General features: G+C 34.8%; 1 protein-coding gene and 1 long non-coding RNA gene across 2 annotated transcripts; both read right to left on the bottom strand.

Annotated features, from left to right (window-relative positions):
* Positions 1–7,706: 7,706 nt before the first annotated feature.
* LOC130047754 (uncharacterized) lies at positions 7,707–10,384 on the bottom strand. The gene is made up of 3 exons (XR_008796566.1): positions 10,275–10,384; positions 8,205–8,329; positions 7,707–8,075 (listed from the first exon to the last, which is right to left on the bottom strand). It is a non-coding gene; the product is annotated as an uncharacterized LOC130047754 (long non-coding RNA).
* A 3,730-nt stretch (positions 10,385–14,114) lies between these two features.
* On the bottom strand, positions 14,115–21,178 carry LOC125656246 (uncharacterized). The gene is made up of 3 exons (XM_048886861.2): positions 20,724–21,178; positions 17,393–17,581; positions 14,115–15,846 (listed from the first exon to the last, which is right to left on the bottom strand). Exons 1-3 carry the CDS (start codon positions 21,052–21,054, stop codon positions 15,185–15,187), a joined length of 1,182 nt encoding a protein of 393 aa, XP_048742818.2. The 5' UTR covers positions 21,055–21,178; the 3' UTR covers positions 14,115–15,184.
* Positions 21,179–22,174: the final 996 nt, after the last annotated feature.

Raw genomic sequence — 22,174 nt, 5'->3', positions numbered from 1 at the left:
GGCTACCAGTACTCTAAATATTCTACAATTTGAAGAACATGGAATTTATTGTCTTATAATATATATACGTACAATGATATATATCTGGGACACAGGCATTTTATAAGATCCGCTCCCTTATTTCACTACCACACAGAGACAATGATATGGAGTACAAGCTTTTCTAGGAATTCACAGATTGATATGACCAGCTGTTTACATTGCTGTCAGAATGAACCCTGTACACTTTAATATTAATTTTGGACAAGGCCTGTATCTGCATGCATACCTGGGTATATACTTTGAAATTCATACATGTATGTATCATTTCCAACTAGGGAGGGAAAGTGAAACATCGATAAGTTGTACATGTTTATACGTAGCTGCAGAACTGTAGCTCTCTGAAAAAATATGGTGACGGAACAGCATTTTATCACAGAGATACAATTCTGCAGCTAATTTATACGTTACATACACGTACGTACATACAGTCCTATACATCAGTGATACATATTTTATTCTGATGGTCATGATAATATGAGTACAGGTTTTAACTTTATATTGAGCAAATCTGGGCTCTATATTGAGGCCTATATTAAAGAAACATTGGTACATGTATAGCATCTAAGGCCAAAAAAAATTAATCAATAGTTTCTCTAGACCTGCCGCATCTGTTGAAAAGATATATACCACACCAATTTTTTTTTTCAATTTATAAATGTTAATTTATGTCACTCTTTTGTTTTTATAGATACGTGTATTTATGTAAAACTTTTAGAAGGTTTTAGCAAGATTTTAAGTAGCCTTTGTTCAAATAATTATTGAATGCAAACTCAATTATGCGCAGGTTAAGAATAATAGAATACATCTATAATATTAAGTACTGTGTGAAGCTATTTTTAGAAATAACAAGAGGCCCAAGGGCCTAGAATCGCTCTTCTGATAAATTGTACAACCCCACCATTTCTATTCTTAGCCTCTTAGTATTCTAAATCTTTAGTTAAATCCTAAGAATTCAAAAAAAGTAGGTCAATGTGACCTACTTTTTGGTTTACACATTTTGAGAACCCAAGAAATATCAACTGACAAAGTTTGATGATTTTAAGCCAATTAGTATCTGAATATTGAAATATAGCTGTCAAATTCCAATCGTAGGTCATGGTGACCTACTTTTTGGTCAGAGAACTCCGAACATGCAAGACCCATCAACTGACAAACTTTGATGACTGTAGGTCAAATAGTACCTGAAATATTTAAATATAGCCGTCAAATTCCAAAAGTAGGTCAAGGTGACCTACTTTTTCGTCAACACCCTTCAAACATGCAAGACCCAACAACTGACAAAGTTTGATGACTGTAGGTCAAATAGTATCTGAATTATATAAATACAGCCGTCCAATTCCAAAAGTAGGTCAAGGTGACCTACTTTTTGGTCGACACACTCCGTAGACTCAAGATGCATCAACTGTCAAAGTTTGATGATTGTAGATCAATTAGTGACTGAAATATATAAATATAACTGTCAAATGCCAAAAGTAGGTCACAGTGACCTACTTTTTGGTCGATACACTCCGAAGACTCAAGATGCATCAACTGACAAAGTTTGATGATTGTAGGTCAAATAGTGTCTGAAATATAGTAATTTAGCTGTCAAATACCAAAAGTAGGTCACGGTGACCTACTTTTTGGTCGACACAAACCGAAGACTGAAGACGCATCAACTGACAAAGTTTGATGATCCTAGGTTTTACAGTGCCCAAAATATGCATCTAAAATTGAAAATGTGAAATTTGAATATCTGCAAAATTCAAAAAGTAGATCACTGTGACCTACTTTTTTATAAATATGTTTCAAGGCCTCAAGATGCATCAACTTAAAAGATCTGATGATTCTAAACCTCTCAGTATTTGAAATAACAACTTAAAATATATCTATAAATGATAAGCCATAAAATTCAGAAAGTAGGTCACGGTGACCTATTTTTCAGTTGACGCATTTCAAGGTCCCATGATCCACCAACTGACAAGTTTTGATGATCATAGGCTTCAAAGTGTCCAAGATATGCATCAAAATTAATTTTAAAATAAATACCTGCAAAATTCAAAAAGTAGGTCACCGTGACCTACTTTTGAGACAACTTGACACAAGGTCCTAAGATGCATCAACTATCAAAATTTGATGATCCTAGTCCCTATAATGACTTAAATATCAAAGATTTAAGGAAATATAAATTTAGGTCAACTTTGAAGTGACCTTGAGACCACGCCCTTTGCCCCAGGGTAATGCCTTGAACAACTTTTAATCTACAACATATCCTCATCCTTATGTGTAAGTTTGGTGATAATCTGCCCAGTGGTTCTTGAGAAGAAGATTTTTTAGCAACCACTACTTTTGTTTGTATTTTCCTGATTATCTCCCCTTGTTACAGGGTCACATCCCTCTATTTAGTATGTATGAAAGCCCTTGGGCCAATGATACCCTGTAACAAATTTGAAAAAAATTGGCCAAGGGGTTCTTGAGTTATAGCCCTTTTTCTAAAAAGTTTACGCACACCGCACAAATGGCCATAGCATTAGCTCTTTGAGCCTTCCTAGAAAAGGTAACTCATTCTACTGCCAACATTAAAAAGGAAAGATACCTCATACTACAGCCAAGTAAATAAAAACAAGAGGCCCATGGGCCACAGCGCTCATCTGAGTCACCTTGGTCCATATCAGAAGACTTTCCATATATATTTGCATGTAAAACCGTAGTCCCTATTATGGCCCCAACCTACCCCTGGAGGCCATGGTTTTTGCAAACTTGAATCTACACTGTCAGAAAGCTTTCATGTAAATGTGAACTTCTTTGGCCCAATGGTTCTTGAGAAGAAGATTTTTAAAGATGTTTCCTATATATTTGTATGTAAAACTTTGATCCCCGATTGTGGCCCCATCCGACCCCCTGGGGCCAGGATTTTAGCAATTTAGAATCTGCACTATACCAGAAAGCTTTCATATAAATCTCAGCTTTTCTGGCTCAGTGGTTCTTGAGAAGAAGATTTTTAAAGATTTTTCCTATATATTTGTATGTAAAACTTTGATCCCCTATTGTGGCCCCATCCGACCCCCAGGGGCCAGGATTTTAACAATTTAGAATCTGCACTACCTAATAAAGCTTATCTATAAATTTCATCTTTTCTGGCCCAGTGGTTCTTAAGAAGATTTTTTAATGACCCTACTCTATTTTCACCTTTTCTTGATTACCTCCCCCTTGGAAGGTGGCCTGGCCCTTTATGTTAACAATTTAGAATTCCCTTTACCTAAGGATGCTTTATGCCAACTTTGGTTGAAATTGGCTCCGTGGTTTTTGAGAAGAAGTCAAAAATGTTAAAAGTTTACAGACGGCAGGACAGACAGACGGACGGACGCCGGATTACGGGTGATTAGAAAAGCTCACTTGAGCTTTTAGCTCAGCTAAAAATATTCCTGCCTCATCAAAATTTTAAATGTTTGGCTTCAGAAACTATTCATCATTTTATTTTTATTTTTTGGCCTTAACACATATAAATGACCGTAGTGGTCAAGGGTGAATCTACCGATTTAGCAATGTGTAGCATGGTGGGCTGGCATATTTCTGCCATCACTTGTCAGATGATTGAGGGTTTTCCTCTTCTTAATTTTCTTCAATTCTACACTTTGTGATGGTATAACAGTAACCTAGCTGTGATTTCAATCTCAGTTCAATAGCCAGACACACAGCTAAATCAACAGGTCCAGTCCAAAGACTATTTCTACCTATGTAGCTACTTATAGCTACCTATAGGTATTTAAACCTACTCCAGGTAGCTATTTTTACCTACTTTTTCCTTTACTTGCATTTCGTGCCCAAACGCAGGAAAAGCACAATATGGTGTGAACCAAATTTTTTGATTTACTTACACTGATGATTAATACCAAAAAAATATTGGGAAAACAATGCTTACTTTCTAACCTGTCAAATTTGCATCAATAACAGCACCCAGTTCCATTTTCTAGGAGCTTGGGATCAAAGGTACATGATAAGAAGTCTAGAATGTCTCACAAATCTGTATTAATTTTAAAGTTTACCTTCATGAATGCATTTTTCCATTAAAGGTTTTGGGGCGATTTTTCATGCATTTCCTCTACATTCTCCACCCTCGTATAGTATTCAAATTTACACTCCGAATTTTGCCATGCACATGCACAACGTGATACATAAAACGACTGACCTGTTTAAAAGATAATTATTTATTTATATTTTTAAAAACGGTAAAAGGAGGAAGCCGTAGCTATTCTAAGTAGGTTTAAATACCAAGGTAGGATAGCTATTAATAGCTACGTGGGTAGAAATAGTCTAGACTTTGAACTGGACCTGATCAAAGCGAGAAAGGGGCACCTGCTCAGACTGTTTTGTGCACCTCACTTGGCAGACACCGGCGCTTATGGACAGGACTTCCAGTACCTCCTCTCTCATTGTATTTTCTCCAAGGGTATTTTCCACAGGGCATCGACGTTTTAAATATGTATAATAAAAAGAATTGTCTCCATGTGAATGAATAGTTTGCTGACAGGAAGACATTTTATCTTACTATGTCAAAAACATGAAGAGGTTCCTGGCCGTAGGTATTTCAGGTGTATTTTTCATAAAATATGTAACTTCAACGTGTTGTATTTTCTATGCAACCCTAAATACCCAAAGAATAGAACATTCACAAATACGAGGAAGGGGGGGGGGGGGGGGGGGAGGCGGTTACCGGAAGTCACATCCACAACCCGTGTCAGCGGTCTGTTTTGATTTCATGTACATTAATCAAGTACTGAAAAGAGAAGATTGATTGTTCATTAGCCTGTCATAATCTGACTATGATATATACCACCTACCCAAATATTTCAGGGAAACAACTGCCCCCTGCAACCAAAGTTATTCAGTAGCCTGTCTATCATGTCCTTAGTCCGTATAAATTTGCTAACATTCTTTCACCAGAATTAGAATTATCGCTTATTTTCGCTTCCAACATCGAACCCGACCATATATACCGCATTTCCTGAAAACTTTAAAAACAACACCCTACACGATGTTTTCTGTTTATTTCTACCCGCAAACAAGATTAACCTCATATCCAAGTGTTCTTCACATGTTTGTAATCTACCTGGATGCACCTCAGGAAGTAGTCTAATCAGATATACAAAAATTAAGAGAAAAGTAAAAGGGAAAATTAAAAAAAAAAAACCACGTATAATTTTTTTTTTTTTTTTTTAGATATATGAAACTACAAATGATTAAATTCATTTTAATTGGACACGTGTGATACTTATTTGCTTCTCTGTCTGGGTACTTTAATATTATGCTTATGATACTTCACGCCATTGCGCTTTATATGCTTATTACGGAAGGGTACTTAACACGTCAAATGTTGCGTTTAATATGCTTTGTAAAATTTTGATCTATAAACAGAACAGCAGAAGAAATCGTTCCCGTAACATCACATGGTTTAACCCCCCATATGATAGTAACGTAAAAACAAACTTGGGTAAACAGTTTCTCAAAATTATAGATGAGTGTTTCCCGATAGGCCATGTTCTACGCCCGATTATCAACAGAAATACTATTAAAATATCATGATACAGTTGTATGCCATCCATGCAAAATGTAATTGACTCGCATAACGCTTCAATCAAACAAGTGCGCCAGACCGGAGATACATGTAACAGGTGTAATTGCCGAAACAAAGATCAATGCCCGCTCAACGGTGAATGTCGCGCCCACGGAATTGTGTATTTAGCTAGAGTCAGAGCCGATAATGGACAAGAAGAGAGCTACGTGGGACTAGCAGACACCGAGTTCAAATTAAGATACGCCAACCACACTCATTCATCCCGTAATTCCACGAAAAAGAATACCACCGATCGAGCTCAGCAAATTCATATGGACATTGAAAGACAAAAATATTGACTACAAAATCAAGTGGGAAATTTTAGGAAAAACATCATCATACTCAAACATTTCAAAAAAGTGCAACCTTTGTATTCTAGAGAAATTCTTTATAATATGTCATCCCGAAAAATCTTCATTGAATAAGCGTTCAGAACTTGTCAGCACTTGCCGTCATTCCCATAAATTTCTATTTACTCAATCCTGTGTGTAATCATGCTTAGCAACTATACAGTATGTTTCTGTGTAACATATTCTCAGCCATGCGGATGTGTTTCGTTAGATGTCATTTTTCTCCCGACGAGTGAGGGGAAACCATCCCCTTACGAAACAGCCTGTAGAGAAATAAATGTTATGTGATTGAACTCCATCTGATCATCAATTTATGTAGCTCCGTGAGGCCACGTCGAGCACTCTAGAAGATTATATCGGAGATTTATCCCACTATATATATATATATATATATATATATATATATATATATATATATATATAACCGAATCTGTGCCAATAGTGGCAAAGTCATCTGTGTGTGCCAATAGCGGCAAACGTTTCAGTTCTTCGTAAATACTGATTTTTATTATAAACTAAGCTTAGTACGTTAAAGTTTTGTCTGATTTAAGGGTATCTGTACATTTTATCTAGACAATTTTCGCACTTCTAATTTTCGTTTGCCACTAATGGCACAATATTGCAAAAAAAAATTGCCTCTAAGTTCCACACATAAGATTGGACCATTAGTGGCAAAAAAGGGACAAAACTTCTCCAAGCTTGTTTGAATAATATTGTAAAAAAAAAATATTAAAAAATGGATTATTAGATTCATCGAAATGAGAATAAAATACTTTATCATTTCAAATATTTACTTTACCAGTAAAGTGTTTTCCTTTTGTCGTTATTGCAGCTTTCGCTACATGAATCTAAGCATTGTTAGATTTCATTGTTGTTTTTTCTTCTTCAAAAATCAACCATAAAACCGATGTAAATTAAAAACTCACACGTGTTAGGCCTATATGTAAGTTTCTTTTTCATCAGACCAGGTCCAGGTGTAAATCATTTCTTGTGTGTGTGCTTTTTTTTTAGTTTATTAAGTTGTTTCTGTTAATTTGAAAAGAAAATGTGGATGTACATAGCGCAAGACTGTATAGAGTGGAACCGATTTTTATTTTTAAAAAATGGTTGCGTCCTCGAAAAGAACGAGCTATTGATCTTACGAATATTTCCTGTTGGAAGCTATCCTCTAGAAAAATATCACGATTTATCTAAATGCATTTTAGGGCATACAATAAGTTGTTATGATTCAAAATTTTCTAAAAATAACCATAAACAATGAGAGATTGCATCCCTTGGCAAAAGTGTGTCAGGCGTGGATACTGATTGGCGTATATTTACATGAATGTTGGAGTATACTATTGTATTCAATACTATGGAAGTAAAAAAGAGCTGCAATAAATCCTCAATTTACCTTAGGTTTACGTTGAATAACAGTGTTCTTTTGATTAAAGTGAAAGAAGAAAATAACGAAACGTGCTCAAAATCATTATTACATTATATATAATTTTCCTTTTGTTAATCTGCAAACACACTAATTAATATATACAAATGTTTATAGCATTTAAATAGCATTTAAATAAAACAAATTCTTAGTGACGCGCATTTCTATAGAAAAAAAATTAAATATTTCGCTATAGAAAAAAATCCAATCGCTATGGTTTACTTGTTCATAGGAATTTCACAAAATTATCATAAAAGCACCTCACGGAAATTAAGGACACAATTTCATTCGATTTTTCGCATATTACAATTATACACAATTCCAGGTAGCAACACAATATTTTAAAAATATTTTTAAAACATGGAAACAATATCTCGAAAACAAAAAATAAATGTTATCATTTATTTGTGATATCTTAGATATCATGGTAACGAATTATACAATGTTCATAAAATCTTTTATGAATGACATACAAAAATTAAGAATATCTAAACTATTTGTAAAAACGTTTTAATAATATGATTTTGTATGGTCATGATAACATTTTAAAAACATGCCGGAGAATGTTTTGAAAAATGGTTTAGTCAAATGACCGCAGAGTAATCCTCGTCCTCCGGGAAAATACTAGTAATCTTCTAATTCTCCATCCCCAAAGTTCCCTTAGTTCCTGATGAAGAAAAATGCAATTAATAATCATTTCTATTTTATAGAGTGGTAGATCTACTATGCTTTCGTTGTATGCAGGTTGTCTCTCGCTAAATATACTTTTTATAAGATATATACTGAGTCATTTTACCTTCTCATAGTGGATGCCGCTTGTTTTGTTAGGTGCACTCCTCAGCACGTCAAACGTCTAGAGAAACAACAGGAGAGGACGTTCGTGCATTATTCTTACTTTTACACAACTAATTGATACTTGTTCTGTAAGGAAATAGTATATACGGATGGGAAACAATGTCCCGAAACTGTTAACTATGTTGAAATATAAACTGTATATGACGTTTGTAAACACAGCCGTGATTATAATAATGTTGGTCCAACCGGTACCGGTGTTGTAGCATAGAATTTCCCCCTACATAAACTTCACCCCTGGAAAAACGGACCCAGTATAGACATTATCCCCGGAAAGATGGGTCTGGCATAGAATTCCCCCCTAGAAAGAATTAACCCGGGCCCAATCCTCCCTAGGAAAAACCATTCCAGTATAGAATTTCCCCTAAATGAAAGTACGTTTTTCCCCCTTCTTAAATTTTAGCTATTATCCGTTTCCAGTTCTATTACTAGAATTATCTTGCTTATTTAGACCCAGGAATTCTTCTCTTTTTTTTTTTCTTTTTTTTTTTTTTTTTCTTTTTTTTAATTTTCAGCGGGGTCTTGTGTATCACAATCATTATCTTGTTTGTTTTAAAAAAGGAAATTATTCAAATCGTGTACGTAATGGTAGATCAAAATTCATTCAGACATCTCAAGTCTTTGCCGTTATGTACTAGTTCTAACATTTGAAATAGTCAAGTTGAGAAGAAGTTAATGGGGTTTTTTAAATTTAGATTTCGAATTTAATAAACGGGAAAATCAAATTACTTTTATTCATTTAGTACACTTATATTACTTTCCAGATATTTTAATTGTATATATTTTGGTCGACTTTTTATGAAAAATCCTAATAATATTGACCATCGTTAAAGTCTTTTGGGAAGCATATTGTATTTACTATAAATGTAATTCAAAGTTTTCAGCGTGTAAACCCAACTTCAACATCTGGAAAAAAAAATCCTTTATTTTATGAATATATTAATATTAATGAGCGCATATATATTCAATTAAACTATAACAATTCAACAGCGCATATATGTTTCTTTTTTGTAACTTTTTTTTATAACATGTACCTCTTTATAGCAATAATAAATTCCATTGATTGCTATCTACAATTGCATGGGTTTGCTTCATTCTATATTTATTCAAAAGCTTCTACAGGAGAAGAAAAAATCTCTTGATGTGGCCGTCATTTCAACATTTAGATATGTACGTGTATTGACGACGTTTTATCTATCAACAATGATCATTTTCATTCATACATGTATGTCGATTCGATGTATCTCAGTGAACTCGAAATAAAATACAACACACATAATTCCACATCTGCTTCGTACTTAGATATTCTGTTAAAAATAGATGCTAACGGCAAACTAACAATGAAATCCGGAAACAGGAGGGGGGAAATTCTATACCAGGGCGGTTTTTTTTTTCGCCCAGGGGGGAACTCTATACTGACTTTGTACATAGGGGGAAATTATATGTTGGGGCGCTTTTTTCCCTATGGGGAAACATCTATCCTGAGCCCGTTTTTCCGGGGGGATGTTTATGTGTGTGTGTGGGTGGGTGGGGGTCTATGCTACAGAACCGGGAACCAAAACCCTACCCCTAGGATCATAAAATTTACAATTTACCATTTGATAAAGGACTACCTGTTTCTTTTAAATATCTATTTACTCTTAATTTTGGTATAAATAGCATTAAAGAAGATGCTATTGAAATGTTTTACACATAAACACATAAGTTTGGCCCCACCCTGCAGTCAGAACCTCTATCCCGAAGATCATGAAATTTACAAATTTGGTAAAGGCCTTCCTGCACTACATAACTAATTGATGTTCCTAACAGATGTGAGGCTGTAGAGCTGCTTAGAGACTCTTATTCCTCCACTGACAACATCCATTCCAAGCAACCAGAAAACACCAATACTCCAACCCCTTCCGCAATTCATCAGTCACACCCACAAGCTTACTACCCTTCACAGCCCTGGAGATTGCCAAGTTAACCATCCCTACAAAACATCTTACTTCCAAGACCATTGATATACACTTACCGGCAAATCGTTGAAGTGTCTTTACAGTGATCTCCCTTGAACTCTCAAAGGTGCAAACTTCAATTTCTTGAACTCTGGCAAGGTATATGCATGTCTGCAAGAATCTACCCACCCACCCCCAGAAATTTCACACATGTCAATAAAGCAAAGGAACACTTACCTAATGCCAAAGTATAGCTCAACACGATAGCAGCAAATATATATATAGGTGCAGAAGAAGAGTAACGAGAAATTCAGAATACTTTTTTGTCTACACGTCTGTACAATGAGAGCAGTACACAAACAATAATAAACAATTAACAATACACAGACAACTGTACATACAAAGACAACTGTACAATGACAGCAGTACACAAACAGTAATAAACAATTAACAACACACAGACAACAGTACAATGACAGCAGTACACAAACATTAAAAAATAATTAACAATACACAGACAACTGTACAATGACAGCAGTACACAAACAGTAAAAACAAAAAAATACACAAATTAGACAAGCAAGTAAATCCGCAATCAAGGAGAATGGAACTACAAAAAACTTGTTATTATATCACTGTATTTCGTTGTTTGTACCTTTTACCGTAATACGTTAACGGCGCGGTGTTAACGTTAGGGTGATCTCAGCTACAGGCAATATATCATATACCTAGTAGTGTATCAGCCCTGATACACCTATCTTGGCTAGGGTGAGACAGCTGAAAGTAGGTAGGGCTGTCTCGCCCTAAGGGCCGAGATATCTCTGTCTCGGCCCGTTGTCAAGGGGCTGTCTCGCCCTCAAATTTCAAATGGCTATTTCTTCTTTAATCTTTTGAAATCTAACATAACTACATGAAAAAATTATGTTAGACACATTTTTTTTTCAAATATAATACTTTCTTCCACGACAAAATTTAAATTTAAGCAGAAAAAATAAATAAAAACGTTTTCAAAAACAGCGCTAAATTTGTAGCGAGTATCTAAGCAAAGGGGGGTAACCCAAGTAACAATTGTTTATTTAGAACAATAACACGTTTAACGTCATTTCAAAACAAGTAGGAGGATTATGGAGGGTGATACTGAAGCATTTTCAGAAATTCCCTGTCCTAATGGAGATAAAAATGTTAATTTACAGCAATTTTGATGTAGAAAATTGTTTTAAAACGATTTCTGAAATCTAAAATCCCGAGGACTTGGCAATAAAACGAGAAAAGCAGAACCATTATCTTCCGACGTATTTCAACGACTTATAGATGCTAAACAGATGGGAAACGGTAAAAGAAAAAACTTACTTCAGTATATGGTAACATTCCCTAAGCAAAGAAATAGCAGCATCAGTTCTGTAAACATTCCCGTTCATACGATGACGCCACGTAAACAAAGTTCTACAACTCTTACAAATTATATGAAATAATGAAAACGGGCGAGTTTGGTAAATCCGAAAAAAGAAATAAAAATGATTCACTTATTTCCAATTTTAGTATTCATTAGCAAGCCCCTAGGAGCTGCTTAATAGTATATACATGTACATGAACAGCACAGCGATATATATGACGAGTTTCTCAGCCAAGCAGTTCAGTTAATTTCTAGACCACATGCGGGGATGTCCATGATTAATCATCCAATTATTGTGACCAGCAATGGAATAAAGCTACAAAACCCAGACTTTAGCATGTTTCACAATGCCAATAGTACTGGAAACATAATCATTAAGTAAACTCACTGAAGGAATGAAATAGTCAAATATCGTTGTACAGTATACCATGTATTTATGTTTGGGTCAATACCCCACCCCAGCCCCCCCCCCCCCCCCCCCCCCCATTTTAAAAAAAATGTTTATCAACTTGTTGTGTTTTAGGTATATGATATAAACAATATCACACTCTAATGTTAATCTCGGACCTGGGATTGCCCCTCGAGTGATCTTGGGTGAATAAATCTTCATATCTCCCTCACTATCATGCAATAAATGTATAATAAACAATTCACAATACACACAATGACGGCTGTACACAAACAGTAATAAACAATTAACAATACACAGGCAATGGTACAATGACAGCAGTACACAAACAGTAATTAACAATACACAGACAACTGTACAATGACAGTAGTATATAAACAGTAATAAACAATTAACAATACACAAACAACTGTACAATGACAGCATTGCACAAACAGTAATAAACAATTAATAATACAGAAACAACTGTACAATGACAGCAGTGCAGAAACAGTAATAAACAATTCACAATACACACACCTGTACAATGACAGTTGTACACAAACAGTAATAAACAATTAACAATACACAGACAATGGTACAATGACAACAGTACACAAACAGTAATAAGGAACTCACAATACACAGACAAATGTACAATGACAGCAGTACCGGTGATACATAGGGCATACTTGGTGTACACGGCCTCTACGCTTTGTACCTTGAGTATACTTGGTGTACACGGCCTCTACGCTTTGTACCTTGAGTATACTTGGTGTACACGGCCTATATGCTTTGTACGTTGGACATACGCCCAGTACAGGTCGTATATTTCGTGTACAAAATTTGGTTTATACATTGGACCATATATAACCGTTGATACATAGGGCATACTTGGTGAACACGGCCTATACGCTTTGAACCTTGAGTATACTTGGTGTACACGGCCTATACGCTTTGTACGTTGGGCATACGCCACTATAGGTCGTATACTTCGTGTACAAATTTTCGTGTATACATTGGACCATATATAACCGTACACGAAGTATACGACCTGTACAGGGCGTATGCCCAACGTACAAAGTGTATAGGCCGTCTACACCAAGTATACTCAAGATACAAAGCGTATAGGCCGTGTACACCAAGTATACCCTATGTATCACCGGTACTGTATGGTCCAATGTATACACCAAATTTTGTACACGAAGTGTACGAACTGTACAGGGCGTATGCCCAACGTACAAAGTGTATAGGCCGTCTACACCAAGTATACTCAAGGTAGAAAGCGTATAGGCCGTGTACACCAAGTATGCCCTATGTATCAACGGTTATATATGGTCCATTGTATACACCAAATTTTGTACACGAAATATACGACCTGTACACATATACTGTGGGCGAAGTATACGACCTGTACAGGGCGTATGGTTTATATACAGAGTACACCAAGTATACCATCGTATCATCGGTTATATATAATATAAATCATCGGTATAGGCCATGTACACCAAGTATACCCAATGTATCCTCGGTTGCGTATGGTCCAATGTATGCATCAAATGTTGTGGACGAAGTATACGACTTGTACAGGGCGTATGGCTAATCTACAAAGAGACGCTCTGTACACAAAGTGTACGCCCTGTACAGGTCATATACTCCGCGTACGAAGTTTGGAGTGTGCAATGGGCCATAGTTAACCGATGATACATTTGGTGCACTTGTTGCACACAGCCCGTACGCTCTGTACACGAAGTGTACAGGTCATACACTCCGGGAACAATACTAACTATATGCCTATCTGGCCCCAAAACCGTGATATAAAACTATATGCCTATCTGGCCCCCAAAACCGTGATATAGGTGATATAAGTTCTGTGACCTTGAGTTTGACCTTTCAAGGTCATCCAAGGCCAAAATCCACGACATAAGGTTACGGCCTTCGGCCAGTAACCTAAAAACCGTAGTATCTGGTGGATACAATAATAGTAACTATATATGCCTATCTGGCCCCAAACCAAGATATAACTGATTTAAGTTATGTGACCTTGAGTTTGACCTTTCACAAATCCTCTGGATCGACCATTGTGGAATTGTTTGTGTACTGTGTATACATGTGAGAGAATAAGAAAGACAAGACTTAACCCGTTGCTTATCACGGTCAGCATACAGTAAATTTTTATTAATATTTTCTGTTTAACATTTAACACAGGCAATTAAACAAGTTCCAAAATACATGTAAATGCACAATAATATACAAGAAAAACCGACAACTGCTTTTAACATTATAGACCAGTCTATAGTAATTACTGTATATGTATATAATAACTATATGCCTATCTGGCTATATACATTTTTAACTATATAACTATATGAAGACGCCGACTTCTTAGGTGGGGGAGGCGGCGGACTGGTCTCGGAAGTTGAAGTCTCTCCCTCCCCCACCTAAGAACTTGCCATGTGCCCAAACTTTACAGTCAGTTATTCTACTGTGGAGGTGGTACAATGCTGATGTCCTCCTCTTATGACGTTACAGGAGTGTGGAACTACGTTAATTTGAATTTACAAGGAGTATACAGTAAAACTCAAATATAGCAAACACGGATATAGCAAAATTACGGCTATAGCGAAGTGAAATCAATTTCCCCGTCAAATATTTTATATTTTCTTTATAAAAATCTGTGTTTATAAGGAACACGGATATAGCGAATTTACGGATATAACGAAGTAAATTCATATTCCCCTTGAATTAAAAATTAACGTAAAAATTACCTTTTGTAACGAATTTTTTTTTTCCATTTTAAACTCATGAATTTTAACAATCGCTTATTACGAAATTTTGTTCATATTTTTCTTTCGACATGCTCTTGCGTGACTTAATAATCCCTAAAGATAAATTATCATATATAAATCAGTGTGTATATATCTTGTACAAAAATATTTCTTCTCGAAAATACATAGGCTTAATTTCTCTTAAGAGACAATACAAACTCAAGTTTATTGATTGCTGCTTTCTTATGCAACTGATATACATGTAGAACAAATCAGTTTTATAACCAATTCGTTATATTTTAATCAAACATATAGCGAATTACGCTTATAGCGAATTTTTACTGAGTGTCAGCAGAAATTCGCTATATCAGAATTTTACTGTATATGAATTTTGCAAAAATAAAACCCATAAGCCATTTCAAACCTGTCACAAAGATCTCAACTCTGTTGATATCTTGCATCAACTTCTTTAGTGGCAATTTTCCGAATCATATAGTCTTGATATACGGCATTAGTAATCTCTAATATTTTAGGTTGAATTGGTGTTCCCATTTTCATTTCATGTTTATAAAGATTCAAACTTCCTGGTGGTATTTTCGAATGAAAACCAAACTTGTCATCATTGATCATTTCTGTTGTTGGGCCTGTCAACAGATGCTTGTAGTTCAAAACCAACCAGGTTGCAATTACTGTGGGTAATATCAAATGATTTTCAGCATCAAATAATGGAATCTCTTGACTTAGAAGGTAAATGTCATTTTCTGCATCATAAAAATGAAACTGAATACGGTTTTTATTGATGCCAATAGATGGCACAAAAGAGAGATTTTCATTGCATTTTTTCTGATAAAATGAAAACACAATGGTTTGAGAAACAAATTGAGATAAGTGACCAGCAAGGTTGTCTGATTTGACTTTAATTTGGGACAGCTCATCATCGGCTGCATCTTGATCTGACAAGTCATCATCAGAATCTTCAGTGACTACAGTAGCACCTACATCAGCTTCAGCCTCTAGTCTTGGCCTCTTTCTTTTTTCTTGTTCACTCATAGATTTTCCGATTATAATATCCAGTCTTCCAAACCATGTGTCAGGATTTCCTGCAAAAAAAAAAAATGGATCTGGGTTAATTGGTGGTATATTGTTAAACTCCCACTCAAGAATTTTTTAATCATACTATTGCCAGTGAACGGCTGCAAAATTTAGGCCTTAAATGCTCGGTGCTTATGGCCTTTGAGCAGGGAGGGATCTTTATTGTGCCACACCTACTACGATTTTGCGGGTCTCATCTGAAGGACCACCTCCAATAGGTTGCCTCTTATGACAAGCAAGGGGCATCAATGTTAATGAATTAAATTCAATAAAGTGTATGTGCCTTTTGAGGCTGTTGCCATGTAAGGTATCTCTTTGTTTCTTTCTTTTTCTATCTTAGTGTACATTGTTGTGGATGTTACCATTGATGAAATTGTCAACTGTCAATTGATAATGTCCATACTAACATATGGGCAAATAATCATTTATAAGTATTCTTCAGAAGCTTTCCTCCATGCAAAATCATTTTTGAATACTTTCAGAGATAACTTACATGAACTGTACTAGACCTTATCCTGCAATGAATGAAAAAAATGTACAATTGCCAAATTCGTAGTAACGTCCACACCAAAATTTAAATTGATACCAAATCAGATAATAGTGAGAAATCTGTTTCAAAACACATTAATATAATAGAGATGGTCATTTTCATTTTCATACATGTTTCAAACAACTTTAATAGGTAATTTTTTGACAAATAAATGATGTCAATGGATATGAAGTAACGTCCATAACATTTCCGCAAGGTCCAAATAAATCAAAATATCTTGAAAGTATGAGCACAAACTATCTTTTCAGCTTCAAATCCTGGAAAAGCAATGATTGAACATTGGTTTTGTGAAAGAAAATATGCTAATTCTTCAACTTTACAAATTAAAATTTCAGTTCATAAAAGTTGCTGAATATCTGAGAATGATCCATACATCAAATCGACATATATGAATGAATGTTATTATTCTTATTAGACAAAACGTCATCAATATATCAAAATGTCGAATTGAAGGCCACAGAGAGAGATTTTTCCCTCTCACGTAGAAGTTTTTGAATAAATTCTGCTTCATATGAATATAGAAACAGGTCAGCTCACAAAGGAGCACAATTCGTGCCCATGGGAATTCCAACAGACTGTTGGAAGACATGATATATTTGTATCACTCAATATGCCTATGCATCTAGCAGACTTACGTACGTTAGACATTATCTAATGACATGCTGTTTGTACATGTTTTTCAGCGATTACTATCATCTTAATTAGTTTTTAACTCAAATATAACGTTAATTCTATATCTGGCCAAGGGTATGATGCATGTGACCCAAATTTGCCATTACGCATGCGTCTACATTTAATGCACTTTTTAACTTCACTTTGCATTCACACGGAGCTAAATAAATGCAACATAAATTTTATGCATTAAATCATGACACAATTTCAATTCAAAGTAAACTAATGCGAATTAATATCTCCATGTGAATGCATGTCAGATTTAATCTGCATTAACTTATGTACAAATTAAATTCTCTGTGTGAACGAGGCATCTAAGAATGACATCTTACCGATTGTTGTGTCACCATATCTGATGTCTGTTTTGCATGAGCAAGGGCATTCTTTGGGTTTTTTCATGGAATGAATATCTAAAATGAAATCCTTCCTCATTGACAGAGGCAGAAACAGATGAACAGCCAGTCTTGCTGACCACTCAGACTCTCTTTCAGAATCTTTTCCATGAAGACCTTTGCTTGCATCTGTAATCATAACCAAAAATTAGTCTCAGTCCATTTTTTCAACTTTTAATCTCACACTGCTCCTTCTCAAATAAAAAACAAGAGGCCCATGGGCCACATTGCTCTGACACCTGAGTCACATTGACCATGTCTCATTCAATTCATTCCTTGCAAATGATAATATAACTAGTGAAATGAACATACACAGATCTGGAAAAATTTTCCAGGTGGTACAGCTGCTAAATTATGGGGGGGGGGGTGTAGTGTTAAATAAAGTAAAGACCATGGTTATCTGCATATCATATGCAAAAATTATGAAAAATAAATACTTTTTTTTTTCAATTCAGGAGAGATGTCCTTCCTTACCCTTAAAGTTTTGCCCAAGAAATTGTTATGCTTAAATAAACATCATTTTATATACCCGGTACATCACAGGCACTTGTTTCTGTAAATAACTTACGACCTCTGTATACTAATAATAACACATAAGTTATTTACAGAAACAAGTGCCTGTGCGGTACATGTATGTATTATGATTCACTTTTCTCATGAATAAATATATGCTATATCATATTTCAGGAGATAATGAAGCGGCATGTGATATCAAGGCAGTTAAGAATGGGGAACTATTGTACCAATCCGAGAGAGTTTTGGCATGCTCAGTTATCATTGAAAATGATGTATTTTTTACTGGAATAGTCAGTGCAGCCATGAAAAATAAGGTAATTATCAAAATTTTTATTCAACGCAATTTGATAAACATGGTATACGCTTTATCAAGTTTTTGCTTTAATCAAGAATATTTTAGTAGATATTTCCAAATAAATATTCCGGGGTATATGAATAGCCTAGTCGGGCATTTTGCGGGTGGGCGGTAAATCTAGTACTGCCGACTCCCGACGGTCCCGAATTGCGATGTTTTAAAGATAATATTAAAACCGGCCAACAGAATTACTTCATACTTCTCGGGAACAATCTTTATGTCCAAATTGATTCGCACAATTAAAAAAACCCCAATAATAATAAGTATAAATTCTTAAACTTGAAATGTCACCTACTCAAAAGCAGTAAATCTAGTACTGTGTTATAAATACAAAAACCGAAAACGGACACCGATACAGGTACGGTTAACAAACATAGCTCATAACACAATTAATATGATCCAAAGAAAATTACCATTATAACGGAAACAAATTACTTTCAAAAATTAATAAAATTTACTATTATTAGGCATTCTTTGTGTTTCTAAATTATGACAGAACTCTAAGCCACATAAATTATGTGTTTTCCCCGATTCTACGACGTGGACGTAGTTCTACCTCAGAGCCCTCATTACAAATTAAATTTAATTTGATGAATTTTAATTACACATTTATTACTAATTGTCTTGAAGAAATATTCTATTTTACAAATTGTTCTATTTGTTATGGGGTTTTTTAAAGTCAAAAGTACTAAATCATGTGTTCTATTTTGGTTCAATATACATTTATTTATCGCAAAAAATAATTCTATTTAAGAATAAAAATAAAAGATACGGTATCTAATTCTTTTTTATAATAACAGAAAATATTCAAAATGTATATGATTTTGTTGATATATGATTTTTAACAATGTTTTGATTATTTAATTAACAGTTACATAACAAATTCTGAGCCTTAATATGTGTAAATTTTAATCATTAGAAAATCAAGATAACAATAATAATAAATTCTTTTATTTAGACAGGATAGCACAATTAGTACAAATGACTAGTTTACATTGTGGTCCTGTATAAAACATATTCAGACAGACAAATAAATGAGAGAATAGAAAAATAGATAACACAATATAAAATATATACATAAAATATACACATGTTATCACTGGGGACCCCCCCTCCCCCCCCCCAAAAAAAACCCAACATATACATCATATCTATATATCACTTATTTGAGTAATAATGCTGCAAATATCATATGCTGATTTAATAGAGGTAATAGAACCACAGCTTCTGACAGACTCAGGCAACTGATTCCATAAAATTGTGGAGGATACCTTAAAAGACCGTTTATAATATTCAGTTGGAACTTTTGGTAAATATAAAATGCCACTATCGCTACTTCTTGTTGTTCTGGAACTATTAAACTTGGCTGACAAAACTTAAAGATAAATTAATTTCTTTATGTACATGTAAAATTGGTCCTTCAAAATTCTTATTAGATATTGTTTTGCTGGGGAAGAAAGAAAATTCAAACCCAAGTTTAGGAAATAAAATAAAAACATTTGATTTTAGGTATAAATATTTAACATTTTTAAATAATAGATTTTCTCTTAAATAATAGAACACCCCTTGGAATTTCGAAATGTCATTTTTTTTTTAATTGATTTGTTCCCATTAACACCCCCCCCCCCCCCGAAAAATTTATTACACCTAGGATTTGTTGTTCAAAATTTATAGGCAATGCGGTTTGCCTCGCATCAGATGGTAATTAAACTAATTTGCTATGTAAAAGTTTTCACTTTCATCCGAAGTGGAAAATTTGTTATAAATGACCACTTTTGAGGAGGCAACATTTCAAGTTTAAGAATTTATCTATATATCACTGGGTTTTTTTATTGTGTGGATCAATTTGGACATAAAGATTGTTCCCGAGAAGAATGAAGTTATTCTGTTGGTCGGTTTTGATAAATATCTATAAACAATCCAGGACCATCTGGAGTCGGGAGTCGGCAGTACACTATATAGGCCTACATGTATATTTTGGAATCATTAAAACTGTGAAAAAGAAGAAATACTTCTAGTAAAACATAAATATTTATTCAACATCGTTTTTTTTTCTTTTTAAATTATGTTTTTAAGTATCTTTTTAAATCATGCATTGAAAGAAAAGTGACCGTTTTCGGTTTTTGTATTTTTAACACAGTACTAGATTTACCGCTTTTGAGTAGGTGACATTTCAAGTTTAAGAATTTATACTTATTGTTATTGGTTTTTTTTTTATTGTGTGAATCAATTTGGACATAAAGATTGTTCCCGAGAAGTATGAAGTAATTCTGTTGGCCGGTTTTAATATTATCTTTAAAACATCGCAATCCGGGACCATCGGGAGTCGGGAGTCGGCAGTACTAGATTTACCTCCCACCCATTTTGCGAATCATGGCAAATATTATTTATTGTACAAACCTTCGGAACGCCGGATAAAAGCCAACAAAATGTCCAGCAGATGTGAATCAACTTCTTTGGAGATTTTTTTATTCGTAACAAAATCCATCAGAATGGAATTTCCAGTCTTAAATATTTCCGTAAATGAATCCATGAATCTGTAGCTCTGGCGAGTTTTAACGCTTGGTAGTGATACATGAACACTTGCCTTGCTAAAACTGACACCACACCCAATGCCACCATCGGAACCTTGCAGTTTTAATTGTAACAAACTAAACATACACTGGTCTTTTAAAATAATCAACGCACCTTTTACTCTCTCTGAGAGAGAAGTGTTGTCAGTTTCAGCCATTTCAATACTCGTCAAGGCTACTCGTAAACTGGTTCCCTGTTGATCTCGCTTCTCTACGGAAGCGAGATCAACAGGAAACCAGTTTACGAGGGGTACTACTAAACATTGGGTGGCACCTGGAAAGACTTTCTAATGTACCCCCCCCCCCCCCCCCCCCCAATCCGTCTATAAACACACACAACTTTCTTTTAATACCTGAGGTGTGTTCAACAGTGCGAGCGCTCGCGTACGATCGCGGACGCTCGCTTCTGAACGGTTGTGCACTAGAGAGCGCTTGCTTGCGCTCGCGTACACACTTGCGAGGTAGTTCTCCTCTGATTCCAATATAGTGTCTTGTGCTGTAAAGGTGTTTTTATGCAACTGCGTTTCCGTAAACAAAATGAAATTTATTCATAACAATGTATATTGTATCCGGATTTTGTTGACCCGGTCGGTTTTCCTCATAGTTTATGTAGTTTTGAGAACCGAAACTACAAATAGAAAGTTTTTAAGCGTTTCAGGTGAGACAAGATTGAGTTTTACGAGGTGTGATATTTCATCACTGATTTGTCTCTGTTCATGAAATTTATAAGCAGGGTAACAAATTTGTGGTTTGTCTGTCGCACCTTGATGTCGTCTGCAACCAGAAATCATGGCATCTAACAATAACGACCAGCGTGTAGAGTGAGTATGTTATATTATGGTTTATTGAATTCATAGGCTACAACTTTTGGGCAATACAGTTCCTCAGCATTTATATTTAACAATAAGATGAATACGTACAAATAATTAAATAAGACTCTTTAGGAGTCTAAGAAGGGGGAGGGGCGAAACATCTTATTATTGTTCCACATTTTCATGTTTTCATATATATACAATGTATATAGTATAATGCTGCATTGCATAGTTCCATTTTCTTATAACAACTATCAAGTTGAAATATTCAATTTGCAAAGGAATTTGCATAACAATAACAATAATGTTAAACAAGAATACAGAAGGCAGAGAAAAATATCACAAGATATGCTATATATGTTCAAAACTTAATTTAAAACAGGTTTAAACAAAAATATAGTCTAGATCTATGTGATATAATAATAAATCATCTTTTCTGTTATAATCTGAACAAGAGTTTATTCTG

The sequence above is a fragment of the Ostrea edulis genome, chromosome 7 (assembly GCF_947568905.1).
Source record: "Ostrea edulis chromosome 7, xbOstEdul1.1, whole genome shotgun sequence".
Lineage (NCBI taxonomy): Eukaryota > Metazoa > Mollusca > Bivalvia > Ostreida > Ostreidae > Ostrea > Ostrea edulis.
The sequence above is the reverse complement of the archived record's forward strand: the minus strand, read 5'-3'. Positions and strand labels throughout refer to the sequence as shown.

Bases quoted from the DNA above. Each gene is read 5' to 3' on its own strand.
- LOC125656246 (XM_048886861.2), bottom strand. From the start codon at position 21,054: ATGGCTGAAACTGACAACACTTCTCTCTCAGAGAGAGTAAAAGGTGCG. The intron at 17,582-20,723 runs GTTTGTACAATA...TTATGATTACAG, and splicing joins TTTTATCCGGCGTTCCGAAG to ATGCAAGCAAAGGTCTTCAT. The intron at 15,847-17,392 runs GTAAGATGTCAT...TTTTTTTTGCAG, and splicing joins ATATGGTGACACAACAATCG to GAAATCCTGACACATGGTTT.